Here is a 23354-nt window from a genome sequence, read left to right on the forward strand (position 1 = left end):
TCCCCATACATCAGAACAGATTATCTCAAAAGGTTTTGAAGCTCTCTTATTAATGGAATGAAAAGGCAATACATGACTCTTGCAGGAAAGACAACTGAAACATTTGTGACTGTTCTCATCCCTATTGAGACTTTCTTTTGGAATGAGATTATTAGATACAAGTTTCTCAATAAAATGACTCCCACAATGTGCTAACCGACTATGCCATAAGAATGACTTATTACATTCAGAAATACTAAAAACATTAGCAGAAGAGGATGAACACGACTCTAATGAGGGCTTTAAATTCAGGTGGACAAGGCGAACAACATGACAAGGAGCTTCTTCAAAGACATACATATTGCCTCGTCTCTTTCCTTCAGCGAATGTTTCCCTCGTGCGTAGGTCCTTGACCTGCACAGAGAAAAGAGTGAATTCAACTGAAGCATTATTATCATCAATAAGTTTGGAAACCGAGACAATATTTTTCTTAATGTCAGGGGCATGAAGAACGTCTGAAAGAGTAAGAGTGGAATATGACATGGGAATGACAGTTTTTCCAACATGAGAAACAGGATGGTGGGATCCATCTCCAGTGACAATCTTACTTTTTCCAAAATAAGGAATGGGATTAGAAATCTTACCTGCATCACCTGTCACATGAGTGACTGCCCCTGAGTCGACAAACCAAGTGCCTTTATCACTCTGCTTCAATTTCAACTTTGACAACGCAGATATCAGCAGATCTTTAATCTCTCCATTATTTGAGAACTTCCTTTTGTTTTCTGTCTGTGGACCCTTTCCTTTATTCTCTGGATTATGCCAACAATTCGCTTTGATATGCCCCTTTTTGTTACAAAGGAAGCAAGTAGGAATGGATCTTGATCCCTGCGTATGAGCGAACGTATTTGGAGTGGGAAGCAGACCACGCCCTCCGTGTCCACTTCGCCCTTGTCCTCCTCGTCCTTGTCCTCTACCATAAGTCACTCCTGTGGCAAAAACTTCTTGAGAATTTATGTGAATGTAAGATTCCTCAGAGAACCCTTTCAGAGTCATCTCATACTGATCAATTTTGCTCGCAACTCATCAAAGGTAGGAAGAGCAGGGAGATCCCAATCCACTTAGAGTCTGTTGTGCCATATCGTTGTCACTCACCGCGCACACTATAACTGCAAGTTGGTCTGTGATAGTCTTCATCTTGTTCAGATATTCTATGATGGTCATGGAATCTTTTCGCAGCATTTGAAGTTCCCTCTTGAGAAAAACCATTCGTGCCTGCGAAACTTGTGAATATGTTTGAACCAATTTTTCCCAAAGTTGCAGAGCAGTACAATTGTTGGGAATTGCAACAAGGACCTCTTGGGACAAGGTGGAAGTGATATATGCAACCACCGACTGATCTTTCCTTTCCCAGTTGAGGTACTCTACATTCTTGACATACACAATTGAACTTACTCCTTTGTCATCTTTTTCTTCTCTCGTAACAAATTCGAGTGGAGCGGGAGTGGTTCCATCAAGGTGACCTAAGAGACCTTGACTCCTTATAAAAGGAATGATTTGTCTCTTCCAAATCAAGAAGTTTGAGGTAGTTAACTTTTCAGAAACGAGTTGAGTGAGAAAACTTGAAGGAAGATTGGATGAAGGAAGCCTCGCCTGGTATTAGTATCCCTAAGGGTAAAACTCTTCGTCTAGAAAAAACTCTTTATGGTCTTAAACATTCACCAAAAGCCTGGTATGACAGATTTAGTCATGTTATGCTTGATATTGGTTTTCAATCTTGTTTGACTGATATTGCTTTGTTTATTAAGAAATCTGATGCAGGCATCATTATCCTCCTTCTCTATGTGGATGATATGATCATCACCGGAGGCGACAAACATGGAGTTGCAAATATCAAAACTCTTCTTAAAACCCATTTTGAAATGACTGTCCTAAGTCTATTAAGATATTTTCTAGGAATTGAAGTTGCTTATTCCCCTCGTGGGTATTTGATATCTCAATCTAAATTTGTTTTTGATATTGTTTCCATGTCTGGAATTACAGATGATAAGAAACTGGACACTCTAGAAGTTGTCAACGTTAAAATGAGAATTGATGATGGAGAACTTCTTGATGATCCTACTCCTTACAGACAACTTATCAGAACATTTTTCTATCTTTTCATTACTAGGCCAGATATAACACATGTTGTTCATATAGCTACTCAGTTTCAGCATGCTCCCACCTCTATGCATATGGGAGCAATTTTGCGTATTATTAGATACTTAAAGTCCTCTCTTTCACGAGGACTCTTCTTGTCTGCTTCATCGTCTCTAAATTTAATTGCCTATATTGATGCTGACTGGGGAGGTGATCTCAATAATAGGCACTCAACCATTGATTTTTGTGACAACTGCTAGCTGACATGGGAGCTGAAGCGACACAAGCTTCAAGAATGTGCTGTGACAATAAAACTGTGATCTATATTGCAAGTAACTGAACGTTTCATGAGCGCACCAAACATATTGAGATGGATTGTCACTATGTCAGAGAGAAATATTTACATGGAACCATTGATCTGCCATATGTTACATCAAAATATCAATAAGCAGACTTCTTTACCAAGCCTTTCGCTTGTGATCATCGCAAAATTTTCCCTCTTGTATCCTTCTCTCTTTTCCTTCTAGCCTCTATTTCCCTTTTTTGAAGGGGAAATAAAAGGCAGAAAAGAAGAGAGAAGAGAAAAGAAAAGGAAGAAGAGAGAGGAACTCTTTTGCGAAGGTCTCACTTGACTTTAATTTTGAAAAGATTTTGAAAATTTACTCGCCTCCATTTTGAAATATTTGCGGGAAAATGAGGAGAGACGAGATTCGCTTGTCGGTACGAGGTTCGACCGTTCCTGGCGCCTTTACCAAGGGTAATTAAACCAAGGATCGAATTTATGCCTTTTTGCTTTGCCTAAATATTATCTAAGAATTTATTCTAAGTCTAAATGCACAAAGAATCATGCTTATGCAATGCAAATGCAAAAATGTATGCTTTCGAGAAGAATGATTTAGAAATTTTGGGATTTTTCAAATGATCTTAAAATAAATTTGAGAATATGATAAATGAATGGTTTTTGAAAGTTCAAAGACGGACTTGGAGAAGTTAGATTTTTTAGGATTCAGAATAGATCTTGAGTTTTGAAATAATCAAAGATTGAGATGAACCTGAATTTGAAGAAGGGAGTTTAGAAAATAAGAATTGAAAGTTGAATATGGATTTCAAAAATGGAGTTTAGAATTGTAAGTCAAGATGGAATTTGAAAATAGAGTGAAATTCTAGATTTAAAGTTTGAAATCAGAATGAAAGTGGGATGAGATTTAAGAAATCTAGATGGGATTTGGAATTGGATTTTGAAATATGGAACTCGAAAACATGGATTTGGACTTGAAGTCTGGAAATTTGAGATAGTATCTAAAATTTGGATTTGAAATTGGATTGGAAATCCATATGAAATTTAGAAATGGAATTGGACTTGAGAAATCCAAAAAGATTTTGAGAATTGAATTGAATTTGAAATCTGGATTTCAAGATGGCATTGGATTTGGAGTTGGATTTGAGAAATCCAAATGAAAATTGAAAATGGGATTGGATTTGAGGAATCCAGATGGGATTTGGAAATGGAATTGGATTTTCAGATGGAAATCCAGATGAAACTTGAAATTGGATCTGAGAGACCCTAGATCGATTTTTGAAATTGGAAAGAAGGACAGAGAATGAAACCTGATTTTCAAACTTGAATTTTGAAATCCGGAGATGAATCTGGAAATTTCAAGGTTGAATTTGAATATTGAATCGAATTTGAAATTGAATCTTGATCCTGAAAAATGAATTTGGAATTTCAAAGTTGAATTGAACTCTGAAATTTGATTTTGAGTTGGAAATTGAATTTTTGAATTTAGAGATGAATTCAGAATTTCAAAGTTAAATTGAATTTTGAATTAGAATATTGAATTTTTTAATTTTGAAGTAAAAATAGAATTGAGAATAGGAAGATGAATTTGAATTTATGAATAAGAATTGAAGATTAATTTGAGAAATGAAGAAGATATTTGAAGGATTGTCTCAAAATCACTTGATTTTTGAAAAAAAAATTGAAATAATTTGAAAATATGATGTGATTCTATCCTAAATGATGAAATGAATTAAAAAATTTTGAAATTTGAATATTTGAAAAGCATATTTCATTCTTTAAATGAATTGAAATAAGATTGAAAATATAATACATCTCTGACTATGGTCATAAGATGTATGATATAATAATCGTATTTAAATTCAAGTGAAGAATAAAACACATTTTTGGTGCTTTTATAGAGTTTAAAATGAAATTAACTTTCAATATATTTTGACTATGGCCATTGATATACATTTTGAGTTAATTTTAAGTTAAACTCTGATAAAGGAGAAAAATATTTAGAAATATGATGATTTTTTAAAAGTGACCCAATGTGGATCTAATGTTATTCCATAAAAGATGAAAATCCTAAGTTTTGTTCACACATTGACTATGACCATTGATGCAAATCGTCAACTTAGGATTTAATCACCTTTTATTAGAATGGTGCACGTGTCATTTGTGTTCCCATTCGTGAATTTTTGAAATAAAAGAGAAAAATGATATAAAACAAGTATTTTTAGAAAATATGCATGCTCATACATTCTAATCTAATACAGGAAATGTAAATATTTTCATTAATATCTAACTATTACAAGTTTTGAATTGAATTGAGATCAAACTCGTAAACTAAAAAGTAAACAAAGCAATTTCTACCTAATCCCTGCAAAATTCCAAGTTAGCACATGATGTGTATAGGAAGCAATTTACATAATACCATTTTGAACCTAAGATACAATCGATGAAATATTCATTCACATATCTTACACACTAAAAAAAATGCGAGGTAAATGACAAATTCTATACTGGGATCACATGTTGATTGTTGAGTGAGTATAAGAATATACATATAACATCCTAAATGTGCTATCCTAAAACAGTAATGAACCTAAAGTAAGCTTGTTTGAAAGATATGGATGATGTTCTAAGTTAGTTAGAATACACCTATTCCCTCTAAATGGAAGAATTTATACCTAATGAGTGGTGGAGTGTGCACAGATGCCTAGTGTAGGTGTTATGCATGTGTGAAGGTATGGGCACAAGGTATGTGTGACAGTGGCATGGATACCTAAGTGGATATATAGCGGGTAAATGCTGTGCTGAGCATAGTAAATGTAACAATGGTGAGTGTGATAGTAGGTGTGCTGAAGACATATGCAGGTGGCAGCATGATATTCATAGGGGTTACCATGTAGAAGACATGAAGTGAGGTAAGTTACAGCGAGATATGCTGCAAATGGTGTTGTAGGAGTGGATGGGTGACATTGCAGTGCATTGACAGAGTATATTCATACTGCTGCAAAAAGCACTGTAGCTATGGGTAGTGAGATGTGTAGGAAGTAACAGGGTAAATACAGCTGGGGAAGGTAAGTGGAATGGGTGTGGCATATGCAGGGGATGATGGTGGAAGTGGGGATGATGGAGCTGGAAGTGTTACTGTGGTAAGATGTAGTGGATAGTGGTACTGCAGAAAAGTATGAGCATGCTGTGAAACTGTCAGCAAGATGCAGAAAATTTGGGAGATGTGTTGTGGATTTTCACAGTGATATTTGACGAAGATTGGTATGAGGTGTTATGAAAAGGTAGTGGAGATGTGAGAAGTGTCATGAAGAATGGCTATGAAAGGTATAGTATAGTGAATATCCATGCGCAGCAATGATATGAGTGGGCCAAAGATAACAGTTAGGCTCGCAGTGGATGTTTATGAAGCTACAACAAGTTCATGGAGTACTGTGTAGATGACTGGTATATGGAAAATGCCAACAGTACTTATGCAAACATCTAATGAATTTAGATGGTATACTGTGCAAGCTGTATGCAGAGTATTCGGTGACCTACAAGAAATATGCAAGGGTGCTTATGCTAATGAGTGTATCGGTAAGACAGATGCAGGTGAGGGTGATAAGGTCAAGTGAAGGGGGATAGGCTGTAGATGAACAGGACATATATACTGCATAGAAAATGAAATATGAATGCTGTGGAGTATGCTATAGGGAATGAGATGTTGCAAAATGAGGTGTTGCAGACTACTAAACAGTTGATCATAAGTCCGATTTTTGTAAGGGCAACACCATGATTTTATCACAGGATGGAAAGGCTTTACACTTTAGTACTCTACATGAATTATTTGTCACACCACTGGTAACAACACAGATTTCAGATCCTTCCAATTTGTCACACCCTGCATATAGTTTATGAAGCCCACACTTACCGAGGATATTGATGTTCCAATGACCAGCATTGCATATCAGAGCTTCTGTATAAAGGAACCTTGATGAAAGGACTTGTCAATTAACCTGAATGATGAACCAAATCACATTTGGCGTTAACAAGGGCTTGTTAACTTCTAGACTACAACCTGTAACGCCCACATAGGGTGGGGGGCTTACAACTCATATTAGGTTTTTCTCCTTCTTCAGAAGATAACTTCTGCAGGTTGAGAGATATATCCGGCTGGAATGCAAGACACTGGCGCTAGTTGTATGACCATTGATGCAAACATTCTATTGAGCCGCCTCAGAGGATGAGATTGGAGCAGTAACCATTGATGAGGGTGGAGTTAGGTTTGGACTGGTGGCATACTACAACAAATGTTATACACAGTGAATGTTTAAGAGGGTAGACCGACCCCTGGGAATGCAAAATAGCCAAATGGGACTTGGTTTTTGTAACTCAAGCAATCCACAAATTGCTCCTGATAGCAATAAACTGATTCCTGTGCATTAGTTTCTGTAAGTGCAAACCGATTTCTGCATAAGGCAATATTTATTTAATAACCAATAGCCAATGACATAGGTCTAAATTTACCTTTGTCCAGCCATTCACTATGCAATCATTAGCAACATGCTCTTATGATACAGGAAGATCATTTAAGTGCTAAATTCAACCAACATTTGCCGAATCAAGTTAATACTGCTGAATGTCAAGATCATTGCTATGCACAAAATAAAAGAAATCTGATGAAGAAGGGGGCTAAAAAATTATCGTTCAGAGCAAAGAAAAAAAGAGAAAAAAAGAAAAGAAACCTGGTGTTGGCTGAATGGGCACAAGGCAATAGACCAGACGAAGAATGAAATCAAATACATATCGAAAATCAGATGAAACAGAAAATCAAACTGAGAAAAACCTCAGATGCAACGAACCATTAAATACAAATTAACAAAACACAATACTGTGAACAAAATGAATAAAATGTAACTGAAAGGTTAGTCAAATGCAATAGAAAATCAGATATAAACAGGAAACCGAAATGTAATAGACGATCTAAACAATTAAAAGCAAATGCAAAGGACAGGAATGATGTTAAGATAAAAATCAAGCCTAGAAAGAAAAGATCATATATGGATAAAAATTAACAATTACAAAAAAAAATGAAAATCCACCCATCATAAAAATAGCAAATGCAGAAACAGGGAGCAAAAATCTGTAGCATCAAACAGCGCAGATGACGAGTTTGCATCGTGGAAAAATAGTGAAATGGAAAGAAATATACTGGACTGAAAGGGAAAACATGGATCTAAACTGAAATTGAGTAAAATGTGATAGATAAACCAAAATGACATACTGACGCAAAGGGGTAATCTTTGAAATAAACGTGAACACTTAAAAGTGCAATGAACACTTAGGTATAATGAAATTCAATACAATACGAATGAAACATAGCGAATTAAAATGCAATCAGATACCATTAAAGCGAGAAATCGAATACGAGAAAAAGAAGAGAAATCAGAATAAAACAGTACATAAATTGAAATCCCATTGTACAGGGTGATAAAGAAAGCATCGACATATGTAAAATCACTGAAATTCAACAACGAAAAGAAGATAAAACAAAAGAAGAAGAAAAAAATGTGGGAATGAGACCATTCTGTTAATGTTGCAATGGGTGGGGCGATCCTGCTACATACAGGTCGACCCTACCACCGATGCATTGTGATTAAAAAAAACAAAAAGAAAACTGAAACAAGGCACCATTAAAACTGAGAAATGTAATAAGACCCGAAAAGAGATTTTCACAGGAAGTTGAAGGAGGAAGGAGGTGATCGCTTACCTCTGGCTGCAGTTGATCTTCTTCAATTGCTTAGATGGGAAGCACCGGGGGAAGAGGAGAGGAGAGATTGAAGAGGTAAGAAGGGGAAGAAAGAGGGAAGAAGAGATCATGACTCTGATGGGGTGAAGACGGGTGAAGGGAAGAGACCCCTACACCTCCTGTTTTATAACAGGAGGCCGTTAGAAATCTTACGATTTGAGCCCAGAAAGTTTCAAGAAATTTCATAAGAAATGCTCTTTTCAAAAATTTTCCCAAAAGGGGTTTTTAGCAAAATCTATTTCCAAAGAGGGGTTTCTAAGACTCCTTTTTTTGTGTTTTCTTTTGCCTATTTTTTTATTTTTTTTGTTCTTTTCTTGATATTTTCTATATATTTTTTTTCGTTTCTGGAATAAAACTTCAAAACTGCGAGAAAATGAAGGATTTTAAACTAATTTTGCAAAATTTAAGAATATTTACAAAAAGAAGGGTTTTCTGAGAATTTGGGGTTAAAATCTAGAAATTTCTTCAGAAAATGGGTTCAGATTCAGAATTTTGAGAAAATATTCAAGTTTTGGATCTCGAATCGAGGAATATAGAGCAGTGGATCCAAACGGATATCGGATGGACTGTCCGAGCCATTTAAAAACTATTTTTGGTATTTTTTAAATTGGATAACGAGGCCCAGATTTGGATTTTGGTAATGGATCTGGATCCGAAATCAAGTCAAATATGGAAAATTGATTTAGGTTCCAGTAGATTCGAGAAATAAACTGAAATTTTGATTTAAAACTGACTCAATTATTCAGCAAATGGGGCTAGGGGCAAAAAGGGAATATTTACAAAATTTTGAAAATTTTGGGGTGTTTACATCGCTGCTCTCAGATTTCACTTTCTCTTAAACAAACTTTCGCTCATTGTACCGTAAGTTTGAGGGGGGTGTTAAAATGTAAAATATCCAATATAAATATATAATAATAATATAATATATTATAATATTATTATATATTTTTTTTATTTTTACTATTTTTCTTTTTGGTTTTTATAATCTAGTTCAGATTGAACTAGAATTATAATTTAGTCAAGTTCCAACTAGGAACTTGACTAAATTATAGTCGTTGGACTCTGGTCCAACAACTATAATTAGAGTCGTTGGACCCGTCCAACGACTCTCTAGAGGGAGCTCAAAGTGAGCTCCCCTCTTCCTCTCCCATTTTATATAAATAAGGGTATTCCCCTTCAACATGTGTATTGAATGCTTCTTAAGCATTTTTGTCATAAATAAAGATTTATTTATTTTTATTGTGCTCTTCCATTTATACCCTTCTATGGGTTTTGTTTGAAGTGTCTTTAATAGACATTCTTTTGAGAGATTCGTGTGCTTTGTGTAAGATCACCATTTCATTACAATATTTCCCAATGTTTCGAAGACAATTTCAGCTTAATCACCACGCCCTGATACCATATAAGGAAATGAGTTCCTTCGAAGATGTTGACTAAATCACCAAAAGTGGACACTCAAGAGAGTTCCACCAAAATATCACAATGAACACACAAAGAATCACAAATAAGTTCACTTACAAATACCCACAAAGGAGAAGAATAAAAAAGATAAAAAATAAATGTTTTTATTGATCTCAACATATTCAAGAAGCATTACAAATGGTGGTGTTTTGCCCCCATATTTATACACAAGGAAAGAGACCCAAGAGAGCGTCGTTGGGGGTCCAACGACTCTTAATATTGACTAGTCATCAAGTGTTGACTAGTCCTATCTCAACAAAAATAAAAAAACTAATCTTAACTAGACTAACCCTAGTTAATAACTTAGTTACACACACACACACACACATATATATATATATATATATATATATATATGCATATATGTATATTTACATTTTTAACACAGACAACTTATTGGGGCACTGTTATATCTCTCGATTACAAGGCCTGACATTGCACATGCAATTCACACAACAAACCAATTTCAGCATGCTCCCACTATTGTTCATATGAGAACAATTTTGCTTATTATTAGATATATCAAAACTTGTATTTTTCGATGACTTTTTTTGTCTGCTTCTTCATATTTACTTCCTTATATTGATGTTGACTGGGGAAGTGATCTAAATAACCGACACTCAACCACTAGTTTTTGTGTATTTTTTAGGTGACTCGTTGATTTCATGAAAGTACAAGCAACAAAAAGTTTCTCACTTCAACCGAAGCAGAATATGGCTACAACCACTATAAAGGTAGTCTGGCTAAGGAAATTTGTAACGCCCCAAAATTTCAAACTTATAAACCTTTCTTAAAAGTTCAAAAGACTGAAAATTTCTTTTTATTTTTGAAAGAGTTTTTTTTAACAAATCAGCGAAAACGATTTTCTTTGAATAAGAAAGATGAAAGGCAAGTTGACAACCTTGGGTGCGTTAGCGTAAAAATTCACATTTTCACATAGAAGTAACTTGCAAGCTTTTTAATAAGCTATTGCGTTTAAAATAAGATCTGATTGTACCAAATTTGGTTTTCCTGAGGAAAACCCTTGCCAAAAACCAAAAGTCCAGGATGCGAGCTGACAACAAAACAGTGGGATCCAGAACCGTCTCGCAATCGCGTCATCGCCTGTCTTGCAACCTATTCGTTACCTGTGCCCAAAGTCCATTGCACAACTTTCCCTTACCTTGGAGAGTCTCGAGGTTGCGCTTGCCTTCGTGTGTAAGTAACGAAGGGCTCGGGCCGCGGAGCGAGAGTGGGATCTGTCGTGCGAGCTGGGGAAGACAGAAAGCGTGAATATATATACAAATATCCGAAAATAAACAGTACATGAGAGGCAAGTGGGCTCGACAATCAAACCGGGCCCAACCCTACCTGTAGCGGTCAAAGGCGAAAGGTGGGCTCAACTGATTAGCCGAACTCGACCTCGGGTCCTAACATGAGTAGGGAGGGGCTCGACCCCCCCCCCCCTTGCGTAAAAAGGGAAACAGAGAGAGGGCTCAACCCCTTTCCCTGCGAAAAAGCGAAACAGGGAGGGGACCGAGCTCCCTTCCCCGTAACCTGAGAAAACAGGTGGGGGCAGTGGCTTGCCTCCGCCTGTCGGTAAAAAGCCAGGTGGCAGGGGCAAGCCCCTGCTGACCTGCTTGATAAAATGAGGCAGGGGCCAAAGGCCCCTGTCGATCGTTTCGTCACAGGAGACAGGGAGGGTCGAGCCCTCCCTTGCGTACAGGGGAAAACAGGGAGGGGCTCAACCCCCTTCCCTGCATAAAAGAAGAGGGAGACAACGATATGGGGGCAGGGACTTTTCCCCTGCCTGCCGGAGATACCCGGACGGCAGGGACGAGCCCTTACCGACTGGGAAAATACCCAGGCGGCAGGGACAAGCCTCTGCCAGCCAAAAGAGAGAGAGAGAGAGGCAGGGGTTGGAAACCCCTGTAGATTAATCAAAACAGGCGGTAGGGGAGCATCACCCCCTGCCGCCTGTCGAAAAATGAGAGGTAGGGGCAAAAAGCCCCTGCCGTTCGGTCAAACACAGGCGGCAGGTGTGTCGCCCCTGTCGGTCTGTCGACAAAAGAAAAAGAAGAAGAGAGGGGTTACCTGCAACGGCTGCGGAAAAGGCACCGAGGTTGCCGGCGTCAGCGTCGACAAACGAGAGAGCGAGCTGCGGGTGAGGGGGTCTGCCGGATGGGAGCTCGCTGAAGGCCTCCCAGTCGGACGAAAAACGAGAGCGGGAGAGAGGGTCGAGCGAGGTGAGAGGGGAGCAGATAGAGAGTTGCGGGAGAGAGGGGAGGGTTTCGAACGAGAAACCCTTCCCTTTTCATGCTTTAAATAAGCACGAGGGGGGGGGGGATTTATCGGGTTTGGATCCGGGTCAGATCTGAATCCGACCCGACTCCAGATTTTTTTTTCATTTGATTTTACAAGATTGCTTGCTGACATGAGTGTTCAAAGTACATGAGCATCACGACTGTGCTGTGATAACAAAAGTTTCATCTACATTGCCAGCAACTGGACTTTCCATAAACAAACCAAACACATTGAGATGGACTGTCACTATGTACGAGAGGAATACCTACATGACTATTGTTCTTCCCTTTGTTATTTCAGAATATCAATTGGCTGACTTTTTTACCAAACCTCTCGTTGCTCCTAGGTTTCACTTTCTCTTAGATACACTTTCGGTTATTCAATCGTAAGTTTGAGGGGAAGTGTTAAAAATGTATATGTTAAAAATGTATATGTATATACATACATATTTGTATATATGCATATACATATATCTATATTTATATATATATATATATGTTAGGTTAGTATCTAATTAGTAAATAGTCTAACTAGGTTAGTTTTCTTTTTGTTTATTTTTAGTTTCTTTTCAGCCAAAAGAGGCATTGGAGTCTCTTTTGGGAGACCTTTGGCTGTGTATAAATAAGGGGTTTTCACCCCTCTCATTTGTAAGCTTCTTCTATGGGTTGACATCAATAAGAATATTATTTTTCATTCTTTGTTCTTGTGCCTTTTAGTGGGTGTTTGTGAGTGAACCTATTTGTGGTTCTTTGTGTTCTAATTGGTATTTTGGTGGAACTCTTTTGAGTATCGACTTTTGTTGATTTAAGTGAATATCTTAGGAGGAACTCATTTCCTTGTAGAGGGTGAACAGAAAATAGAGTCGTTGAACAGTTCACAATGTTCTTGTACAGAGAATGACAAATAGACAATTTAAGTTTGTGTCTACTTCTATTCTTATATCTGTTTTTGTCAAGCAAAGAAACGTAATGGAAAAGTCATCTTCTATAGAAAGGACAAAGGTCTACCTTTATTTGGGGCTTGTGTATTGAGCTAGAGCTTCTCTTCTTGAAAGCCAAATTTTGTATTACCTATAAACGACAAATACTTTTGGTTGTCCTGTTTGTGATGTCAATTGCTAAGAATTTTTTCCTGATGGGTATCAATTTTGTTGTGCTTGAGTATTTTTACATTTATCAATTAATCAAATTAGTTACGCAGCTATTATTTATCTACATTTGAGTGGTTGATGGCTGATGAGTAACCAAGTTTCTCATTGCTTTGCCTCATAATTTGGTTAACCTTGAAAACTTACCAAGTTTATGATGATTCTTGATTTTATTGTCTTTTAGTAAACTGCTTCTGAGATTTCTTTCCGATAACAGGAGAAAGAGAACAGAAGAGAATCATGATTTGCAATGGCAGGATTTGGTTTTACTATTGTAATTGTGAATATTATGCATTTTTATTTCCATCGTTACTGAGTCCTTTGAGATACAGCTGACCTTGTGATACATCTCATGAACTCCGAAGTCATGTTATTTATCATTTATGTGTAACCCTGGTGGGATTTGAGCCATCATCCTTTGGCTAAGATAGCTATTACTATTAAATGTTTATCTTGAAAAAGGTTTAAACATTTGCTTTGTAAACATTTCATATGGCAGGTTGGCCGGACGACATTGGGTGGTCTACTGCAGTTGGATTACAAAGTTGTTATTAGCTATAAACGTAGATCTACATCTATCAATAAAGGTCGAGTCTCCATATCACTTGAAAGCATTGATGAACTTGGCGAGACATTTTTGGTTTTTAAGGGCCCAAGCAGGAAAGTAAGTATTTAAACGCTGCTACCTCATTTTTTTGTATTATTTTTCACTTTTAATGCTTTGATGTCTTTTGGTTCTCATATTTATTATCAATTTATCATCCATTTTTATTTCCTGTGAATTTTCATGATTTACATATCTAGAGGGGTTTCGGCTACTGTGTCTAACCTTGTCATGTTTGACATGTTGGACAAGATGTGTTGTTTTCATGCCTTGGTGCTTTGAATGCTTTTGTTTCTTTCATGAGGTTGTTACTGCTGGATTTATTTATAAATAATTAGCCATTGATTATTTTTAGGTAGATTTTCTTATGTGATGATGCATTTTGGTATTATAGTGTCATATGTAGCCACTAACATAATGGTGTGCCTGGTATTGTGAGTTTTGGAAGCTCAGCAGCTTGATTACTGACCAAGACAAGAGCTTGAGCCAATCCCAAACCTAGTGTCGATAAAAAGTTCGGCGACTTATCTTCTTTCTCATTCAAATCCACATACATACCATTTAAGAAAATTAACGTAATGTTAAAAGTTAAAATACTAAAAGGATACTCTATGCATATTGTTTGAACTGTTTAATGAGCAATGATGCATTTTAATAATATTATAAAATTTTGTTAAATATGCCCAGATTTTGTAAATGCATTTGTTAATAATATATTGTTAAAATTTTTAAATGTTAACAAGTCTTTTGATGAGCTTACCAGGCTTCTAATGATTTGTTTCAGGCTTGAGATTGGCTTATTTATTAAGTGAACATGCTTTAGCTGTGCCCTCAACAAGCAGAGCCTGAACTTTTTACGATAAACTTTACTGGTTGCCCATTCTTGGTTACATAAGATACACTTGGGCTTCTATCCTTGGACAGTCTACAATTGCAAAATAAATAAATAAGAGTATATATATGTAATATATATGGGAAACTGGAATATGTTTACCAGCAAACCCTGTTTGCTGGTTTGAACCAATCGTAGCCTCCGATCTGGAGATCAGACAACTCCCTTCTTTCCCCTTTCCACCCAACGCTCCCATGACCTCCACCACCATGCCACCGGCCTCCTCCCCAACGACCACCACCGCCCCAGTTGCCTCACCTGTGACCAACCCGCCAGTTTCCTCCCCAACACCCACGGCCTCTGTGCAATGAAAAGAGGCGGAAGCACCAATAGAGCAAGTGTCACTCTTTAAGAGTGATCACTAGAGCCAAGAACACAAACAACAAATGTGCACACACAAAAACTCTCAAATATGGAAATGACTTAAAGTCATAAGTTGGATATTATTGAAGAAGAGAAGAGAGGGGTATAAAACCCATACCTGTAAGAGAGGAACACCTCCTCTATTTATAGAGGAGGAGAGCACAAGAAGGGACCACAAGGGGGCTCCCTTGTAGTCGTTGGGAGCCCCCAACGGTCAGAAATCTGACCGTTGGGGCCCCAACGACTACAAGAGTGGGGCCCCTTGTGGTTCCAACAAAAAACAAAAAAAGAAAAAGAAAAAAAGGGAAAAAAAGGAAAAAGAAAAAGCAAAAAGTAAAAAAGTACATTTATAGTTTTACAATAATACCCCTATCGGGTATTTAACTAAAAAGCAATATGTATATATATACTTATATATATACGAATGTATATATATAAGTATATATATATATATATTTTTTAACACGCCCCCTCAAACTTTACAGGGAGAAGACCGAAAGTTTGCTAAGGAGGAACATAAATCGTGGAGTTGGAAGTGCTTTGGTGAAGAAGTCAGCTAGCTGATATTCTGAAGTAACATATGGCAATGAGATAGTCCCTCTGAGATATTCGTCTCGAACATAATGGCAATCCATCTCGATATGTTTTGTCCGCTCATGAAAGGCGTGATTGCTGGCAATGTATATCGCACTTTTGTTATCACAGCAAAGCTTGGTAGGAGTAGAAATGAGGACGCCCATGTCAGCAAGGAGACTTCTGAGCCATACGATTTCCATAGTTGTCATCGCCATAGTCCGATACTCAGCTTCAGTAGATGATAAGGAGACCTTCTGCTGCTTCTTGCATCTCCACGAGATGAGAGATTCACCTAAAAAAATACAAAGACCCGTAATTGAGATACGATCATCGGGATTTCCTCCTCAGTCAGCATCAGTAAAAACAGTCAATTCAAGAGATGAGGAAGAGGATAAGAAGAGTCCCTTGGAGATGGTATTTTTGATATATCGCACAATTCTCATTACGGCCGCCATATGAATCGTGGTAGGTGCGTGCTGAAACTGGCTCACTGCATGAACCGCATGAGCTATGTCAGGACGGGTGATGGATAGATAGGTGAGGGATCCAATTAATTGACGGTAGGGAGTTGGATCTTCAAGAAGAACACCATCTTCAAGTCTTAGTTTCGCATTGATAACTTCGGGAGTCTCAACTTTCTTTTCATCAGATATTCCTGATTTGGTACAAATTTCAGCAGCTAACTTCATTTGAGATAAGATGTATCCACGTTCGGAATAAGCCACTTCAATTCCTAAAAAATATCGCAAATAACCAAGGTCAGACATATCAAAGGTATCTTTTAACATAGTCTTCACATCATTTACTCCCTTTTTGTCATTCCCTGTGATGATCATATCATCAACATACAGCAGAAGCATGATAATGGAGTCACCTGTCCTTTTAACAAAAAGAGCAGTGTCAGTATAGCAAGAAGAGAAACCTAAATTGATTAATACATTACTAAACCTGTCATACCAAGCTTTAGGAGCTTGCTTAAGACCATATAAAGCCTTTTTTAATTTTAAAACTTTTCCATTTAAATTCATACCTGGAGGTGGTTCCATATAAACTTCTTCATTTAAATTACCATTCAAAAAGGCATTTTTAACATCAAGTTGAAAGATGGGCCATTTTTTAACAGAAGCTATAGCAATAAGGGCTCGAACACTAGTCATTCGAGCAACTGGGGCAAAAGTTTCATCATAGTCTACCCCATACTCTTGGGCATAACCTTTGGCTACCAACCTAGCCTTATATCTTTCTAATGAACCATCACTCTTAGTTTTTACTTTAAACACCCATCTATATCCAATGGGTTTCTTGCCATTTGGAGGATCAATAATTTCCCAAGTTTGTGCCTTTTTAAGGGCATTAAGTTCAAGCTCCATAGCTTCATTCCAATGATCATATTGTTTAGCATCATTGTAATGAGATGGTTCATGAAAGGAGTGAATAGCAAGAAGACATGCTCGATAATTAGGGGAAAAGGAGTCATAAGAAACAAATCTATTTGGATTCTTAGGAATGCGATTTGATCTTCTTTGAGAGGTTTCTTCTATCGACTCATTTTGAGAAAATCTTTCAAGGGCACATGGAGGATTTCTTTCATTCCTTCTAGAGTAGACTTGTATTTGCCTTGAAGCATTTTCTTCTAAGTTTTGATCATTATTTGGATGTTCAACAAGATCTTCATTAAGAGGTTCATCAAGATCAATATGATCATCTATGATGTTTTCTTGAGGTAGCAAGTCAAATAAAAAGGAATAGTCAATATTTTCATTTGGTTGATGCGAAAAACCATTTTTTTCTTCGAGGAATGTGACGTCTTTTGAGATATAAAGTTTATTATTAAGTATGTCAAAACATCTATATCCTTTTTGTTTTTCGCCATATCCCAAAAAAATACATTCAATAGCCCTAGGAGAAAGTTTATCATTTTTGCGAGTTAAAACAAAGCATTTACATCCAAAAATTCTTAATCTTTTATAATCGGGAGACATATTGTAAAGTTTTTCAAATGGAGAAAGATTTTTCAAAGAGGATGAAGGTATTCTATTGATGAGATATGTTGAAGTTAGAACCGCTTCGGCCCAAAAGGATTTTAGGATATTTTTTGAAATCAATAATGTTCTTGTAGTTTCTATTATATGCCTATGCTTTCTTTCCGCAAGACCATTTTGTTGCGGAGTGTTGGGACAAGAACGTTGATGACAAATTCCATTTTCTTTTAAGAAATTTTGAAAATCATTAGACATATATTCACCTCCCGAATCGGACCTAAGAATAGATAGATTTCCCAAAAATTGATTTTTAACCATCGCATGAAATTCTTTAAAGAATGAAAAAACTTCAGATTTGCGGCTTAAGAAGTATATCCACGTAAATCTAGTGAAGTCATCAATAAAGACCACATAATACGAAAAACCTCCTTTAGATAAAATTGGGGAAGGTCCCCATACATCGGAATGAACAAGTTCAAAAGGCCGAGTGGCAAAATAACTTCTTTGAGGAAACGGAGTAGCTTTAGATTTCCCAAAAATGCAATCTTTACAAGTCATGTGATTGTCTTTACAAGTATTGTCCAAAAAAGGGAGAAGAGACATTTTTACAAAATTTGGATGACCAAGTCTCTCATGCCAAATTCCAATACTTTTGTCTTTAACAAGATTGCAAGAAGACTTAGATGGAAGCGTCAAAAAGTCCATAAAATAGAGATCACCCCTTCTATGGCCTTGCCCAATCAGCTTCCCTGACTGGAGATCCTGCACGATGCAATCTTTAGGTGAGAAAGAGACTTGGCATCCATGGTCGGTTATTTGGGAAACGGAAAAAAGATTTAAGTTAATTTTTGGAACAACTCTTACTTTAGGAACAAAAAAGTTTTCAGAATTTTGAAGTCAAGTGTTCCAATACTTTCTATTTTTAATGACGTTCCATCGGCCGTTGAAACATAGGAGGACATGGGTTCGGAAAAGACATTGGAAAGGGAGGTTTTATGAGATGTCATATGGAAAGAAGCACCAGAGTCTAGTATCCACATACCTGGAGGTGATGAAGAGTAGGCGATGACGGCTCCGGATGTTGAAGGAGAAGACTTGAGAAGGTGTTGGAGAACTTCAGAGATATGATTAGGAGTTTCTTTGATATCTCCTTCTTTGGTACTTTCTTCCTTCTTTGGAGAATTTTCTCCAACCGCGGCAACCTTTCCTTTAAGCTTTGGACAAACCGGTCTAATGTGCCCCGGTTCATTACAATAGTGGCATATGATCCCCTTTCTAGGTCCATTGATATTTTTGTTAAAGTGGGGAGGTCTATATGCTTTAACATTTGATTCGGGCCTATTAACGGCCAAAACTTCATCATTCCTAATGCTCAAACCAAGTCGAGTTTCTTCTTGACATACCTCGGCAAGAGCATCTTCAATAGGTAGGGCTTTGCTTCTATGGAGAAGAGACGCCCTCACTTGTTCAAATTCCGGGCGAAGCCCATGAAGAAATTGAAAAAAGTGCTCCTTTTCAATTTGTTCCCTTCTTAGTTCAATGTCTTGTGGAGCAACCCATTTGGGCTCAAGAAGGGCAAGCTCATCCCAAAGAGGGGTTAGAGAGCTAAAATAATCCCGAACACTCATATCCATTTGTTTAGTGGAACGAATTTTTTCTTGACAAAAGAATTGCCGAGCAAGATCCTTTTGGGTATACATACCCTTAAGGAAAAACCAAGCCTCATTGGCTCTTCTAAACTTGGCAATATTGGCACAATTTTTAAGATCTACATTGTTCATAAACCATGCCAAAATTTTGGCATGGTTACTTTCCCAATCCTCGATTTTGGATTGATGTTCATTAATGGCTTTGATGCGCTCATCGCCATCTAAAGCCTTTTCAACTTCATTTTCAATTTTGGTAAGAACAAGAGAGGGTTCGGGAGTAGTCCCCATAACAAATCCCCAAAGTTTCTTACCTCTTAGATGATTTTCCATAGCGGAGGCCCACATGAGATAGTTGGACCCATTTAGCTTGAAAGAGAGCTCCACTTTAGAGTCACGTTCCATCGGCACCAAATACTCTTCCTTTCTTCAAAACTTTGAGAGGCACGCTTTCCAAGATGACAAAAGAAAAAAGCCCAATCACCAACCGAGCTCTGATACCATGTAATGAAAAGAGGCGGAAGCACCAATAGAGCAAGTGTCACTCTTTAAGAGTGATCACTAGAGCCAAGAACACAAACAACAAATGTGCACACACAAAAACTCTCAAATATGGAAATGACTTAAAGTCATAAGTTGGATATTCTTGAAGAAGAGAAGAGAGGGGTATAAAACCCATACCTGTAAGAGAGGAACACCTCCTCTATTTATAGAGGAGGAGAGCACAAGAAGGGACCACAAGGGGGCTCCCTTGTAGTCGTTGGGAGCCCCCAACGGTCAGAAATCTGACCGTTGGGGCCCCAACGACTACAAGAGTGGGGCCCCTTGTGGTTCCAACAAAAAACAAAAAAAAAGAAAAAGAAAAAAAGGGAAAAAAAGGAAAAAGAAAAAGCAAAAAGTAAAAAAGTACATTTGTAGTTTTATAATAATACCCCTATCGGGTATTTAACTAAAAAGCAATATGTATATATATACATATATGTATATATATACTTATATATATACGAATGTATATATATATAAGTATATATATATATATATATATATATTTTTTTTTTAACACTCTACTCCCATCACACCACCACCTGCCTTGATGGTTCCGGCTGCCACACTGCCCACCCATCCAGTGGCCTCCCCGCCTACAGCCTTCCCAGTGAGCTCCCCACCGCCTGTCGTGCCTCCTTTGGCTCTACCGCTGCCGACCCCGACTCCGACTTCCCCACCACCGGTTGAGGCACCTGCTCTGGCACCCAGCAAGAAGAAGAAGACCTCCCTTGTGCAGGGGGCTCTTTGTTGGGCGGAGAGGGCTGCCCACTGTACCTCCTCTGGCTCTGCTCCACCGACCTCCCTACCACTGGTTGAGTTACCTGCTCCGATGCCCAACAAGAAGACCTCCTCTGCACAGGGGGCTCTACGTTGGGCAGAGAGGGGAAACAAGGGAGTCGTCTGATCCCCAGATTTTAAACTGTTAAAATGTATTCATATACATAGTAATTCATATGTATATATATATATATATATGTATTTCTCTCTCTCTATAATATATATATATATATATGTAACTAGGTTAGTCTTTTTTAGTTTCTTTCTTTTATTTTTTTGGTTCATATTGGACTAGTCAACACAAGGTTGACCAGCTCTAACATCTCTATAGAGCCCTCTTGTTGTGTATATGTAGGCGTGAAATCCCCTCTCATTTGTAATGCTTCTTGCATGAATTTTTTATCAGTAAAATATTATTTTTTAGATTGTGAGCGTCTTTTGTTTTCCACTTTGTGGGTTTTGTAAGTGAATCCACTTTGTGGTTCTTTGTGTGTTCACTTTGGTGGATCTTGTTCTGGATCTTTTGTGTATCTATTTTGGAGACTTGGTGAGCTTTGTTGGAGGCTCTTATTTCCTTACATGGTATCAGAGCTTGGTAATCAAGCTGAATTTTTTCTCGGTGCATCGGGAAGCATGCCACTCAAAGCTTGAAGGTGTTGAAGCTTTTTCGTAACTCCTATTATAGTGCTTGTGAGATTGTGATCGTGTTTCTAGTGATAGATCAATGGTGCTTGCTTGGTGGTGGAGTGCTTGTGTTCTTTATCTTGCTTACTTCTCTCTTTCTCTATCTTCTTTATTCTTTTATTCTTGATCTATCTTCTTTAGCTTTTGTAAAAATGGATGACAATGATAATGTCACCATAAAACTCAATGATTTCAATTATGTAACATGAGCTTCAATCATGAAGCACCTCATATGAGGAAAAGGGATGTGGGGACTAGTGGATGGGACCGACCCGAAACCCAAGCTTATCCTTATCAAAGTAGAAGGTGAAAAGTACATCTTACGGAGGTTGAAAAAGACAAAATAATGGTCACCTATGAAAAGAAATGAAAGAAATGGAGAATGAGCCATGCCAAGATTATGTCTTGGCTTATTAGTAGCGTTGATATAAAAAAAGTGTTCTAGCCTTGCTAAATTTGAACATGCAAATAAGGCATGAGATTATCGCAAGATAATGTATTCTCTTAAAGATATTGCACATGTGTGCAAATTGCAAGACAAAATCTGGAATATGACTCAAGGAGACAAGAGTATTAGAGAATACTATAATGAATTCTTCGAGCTTTGGAAAGAGTTGACTCTTCTTGAAATGAAATGGCATTGTCCCGAAGATATAAAACTCCGCCAAAATCAAATAAATGCAAAGCATTTTTACCAATTCATCAATAGATTGAGGTCAAAATTTTAATCCACTAAATTTGTTCTTCTTCATCGAGGGAAAGTACCCTCAATTGAAGACACTATAAAAGAGCTAAGTATGAAGGAAAATAGGCTTAAGAAAATGACTTCTAAGAGTGATGATGACTCGGTTCTAGCCGTATCTAGACCGAAAAACTATGTTCGTACCTACAAACCGCCACACTAGGTTAGGTCAAACAATGAGCATTATCAAAAGCAAGGCAACGAGTATGAGAAGAAACTAATTTGTTATTATTGCTATGAACCGGGACATGTCAAAACCTATTGTCCTAAGTTGAAGAGGCCTTATGAGAAGAAGGTTGTCTTAGTTGGTCCTCCACAAGAGTCAAGTGATGTCAAAATCATGCAAGACTCATCTATTGGGAACATGTCCTTGATACAACTAGTGGGGGTTCTTCAACTGGATTTGTAGTCTTCTTTTCGCTTCTCTGATCCCGGTAAATCTCTTTGGCTTCTTGACTCCAGTGCTTTATTTCACATGACACCAAATGGTGATATTTTATTTAAATGTCGTAATTCAAGCGTGCCAAATGTGTTTACTGCTGATGGGACATCTCTTTAGTTAAAATGAATAGGGAATTTTGAAAGTATTTCTCAAAACTAAAAAAAAAAAAAAAAATCAAAAATTAGATATATTTCTAAAATAAATCTAAATCTTTTGTTTGCTTCTCAATTATCTAACCATGGATATAATGTTTTCTTCTCTTCTAATGATTGTTGGGTGCAAGATCGTCAGTCAAGGAAGCTGATTAGGAAAGGCCATACAGAAGGAGGCTTATACTATATAGATTTTTTGAAAATACCGAAGAATACTTTTTGTTGTAATGTTTATAAATTAGATTTGGATTTATGGCATAAAAGGCTTGTTCATACAAATGTATCTAAAATTCAGTATATTTTAAATAGATTTTTTTTTAACTCTTAAAATTTTACATGTGAAGATTGTATTCTTGGCAAAATAAAGAGATTACCATTTCAAAAAAAAAAACTTTTGTTTATTCTCGACTGCCTGAGTTAATGCATTCATATGTTTGGGGCCCAACACCTATTATATCTAAAGGTAGATTTGCATACTCTATATTTTTTGTTGATGTTTTTTATAGATATACTTGGATCTATTTTCTTAAACATAAATCTAAAGTTTTATTACACTTTCAAATATTTCACAATTTGGTCAAAAATAAATTCAAAAAATGGCATTTTTATCTTTCACACTTGTAGAAGAAAAACTAATAGAATACTCAGAAATGAGAGAGAGAGAAAAAGACCTCAGAAACTTAATTAGGTCTAATCTCTTTTAGTTTAAATAGAGATTAGCCAAAAGCGTAAATTTACATTAGGGTCCCTCATTATTTATAAAATACCAAAAACAACCTTAAGAATAAATAAACTTTAAAGTGGTCGACTTATCTTAACACTCCCTCTCAAGCTGGAGCATAGATATCAA

At 37.1% G+C, this 23354-nt stretch overlaps 1 protein-coding gene across 6 annotated transcripts in view; it reads left to right on the forward strand.

Moving 5' to 3' along the window:
• LOC149816142 (uncharacterized) overlaps nt 1–23354 on the forward strand; it is a 235932-nt gene that overhangs the window by 40344 nt on the left and 172234 nt on the right. For all 6 annotated transcript variants that reach the window (XR_016427639.1, XM_089987332.1, XM_089987333.1 and 3 more), the window contains exon 10: nt 13598–13762. Coding sequence is in view for 5 of the 6 variants with exons in the window: in XM_089987332.1 (XP_089843458.1) it covers nt 13598–13762 (165 nt within the window). In the remaining variant the exon portion in view is untranslated. The remainder of the gene's footprint in view (nt 1–13597; nt 13763–23354) is intronic.

Source organism: Nuphar pumila, chromosome 14, assembly GCF_984573655.1.
Source record: "Nuphar pumila chromosome 14, dmNupPumi1.hap1.1, whole genome shotgun sequence".
Taxonomy (NCBI): Eukaryota; Viridiplantae; Streptophyta; class Magnoliopsida; order Nymphaeales; family Nymphaeaceae; genus Nuphar; species Nuphar pumila.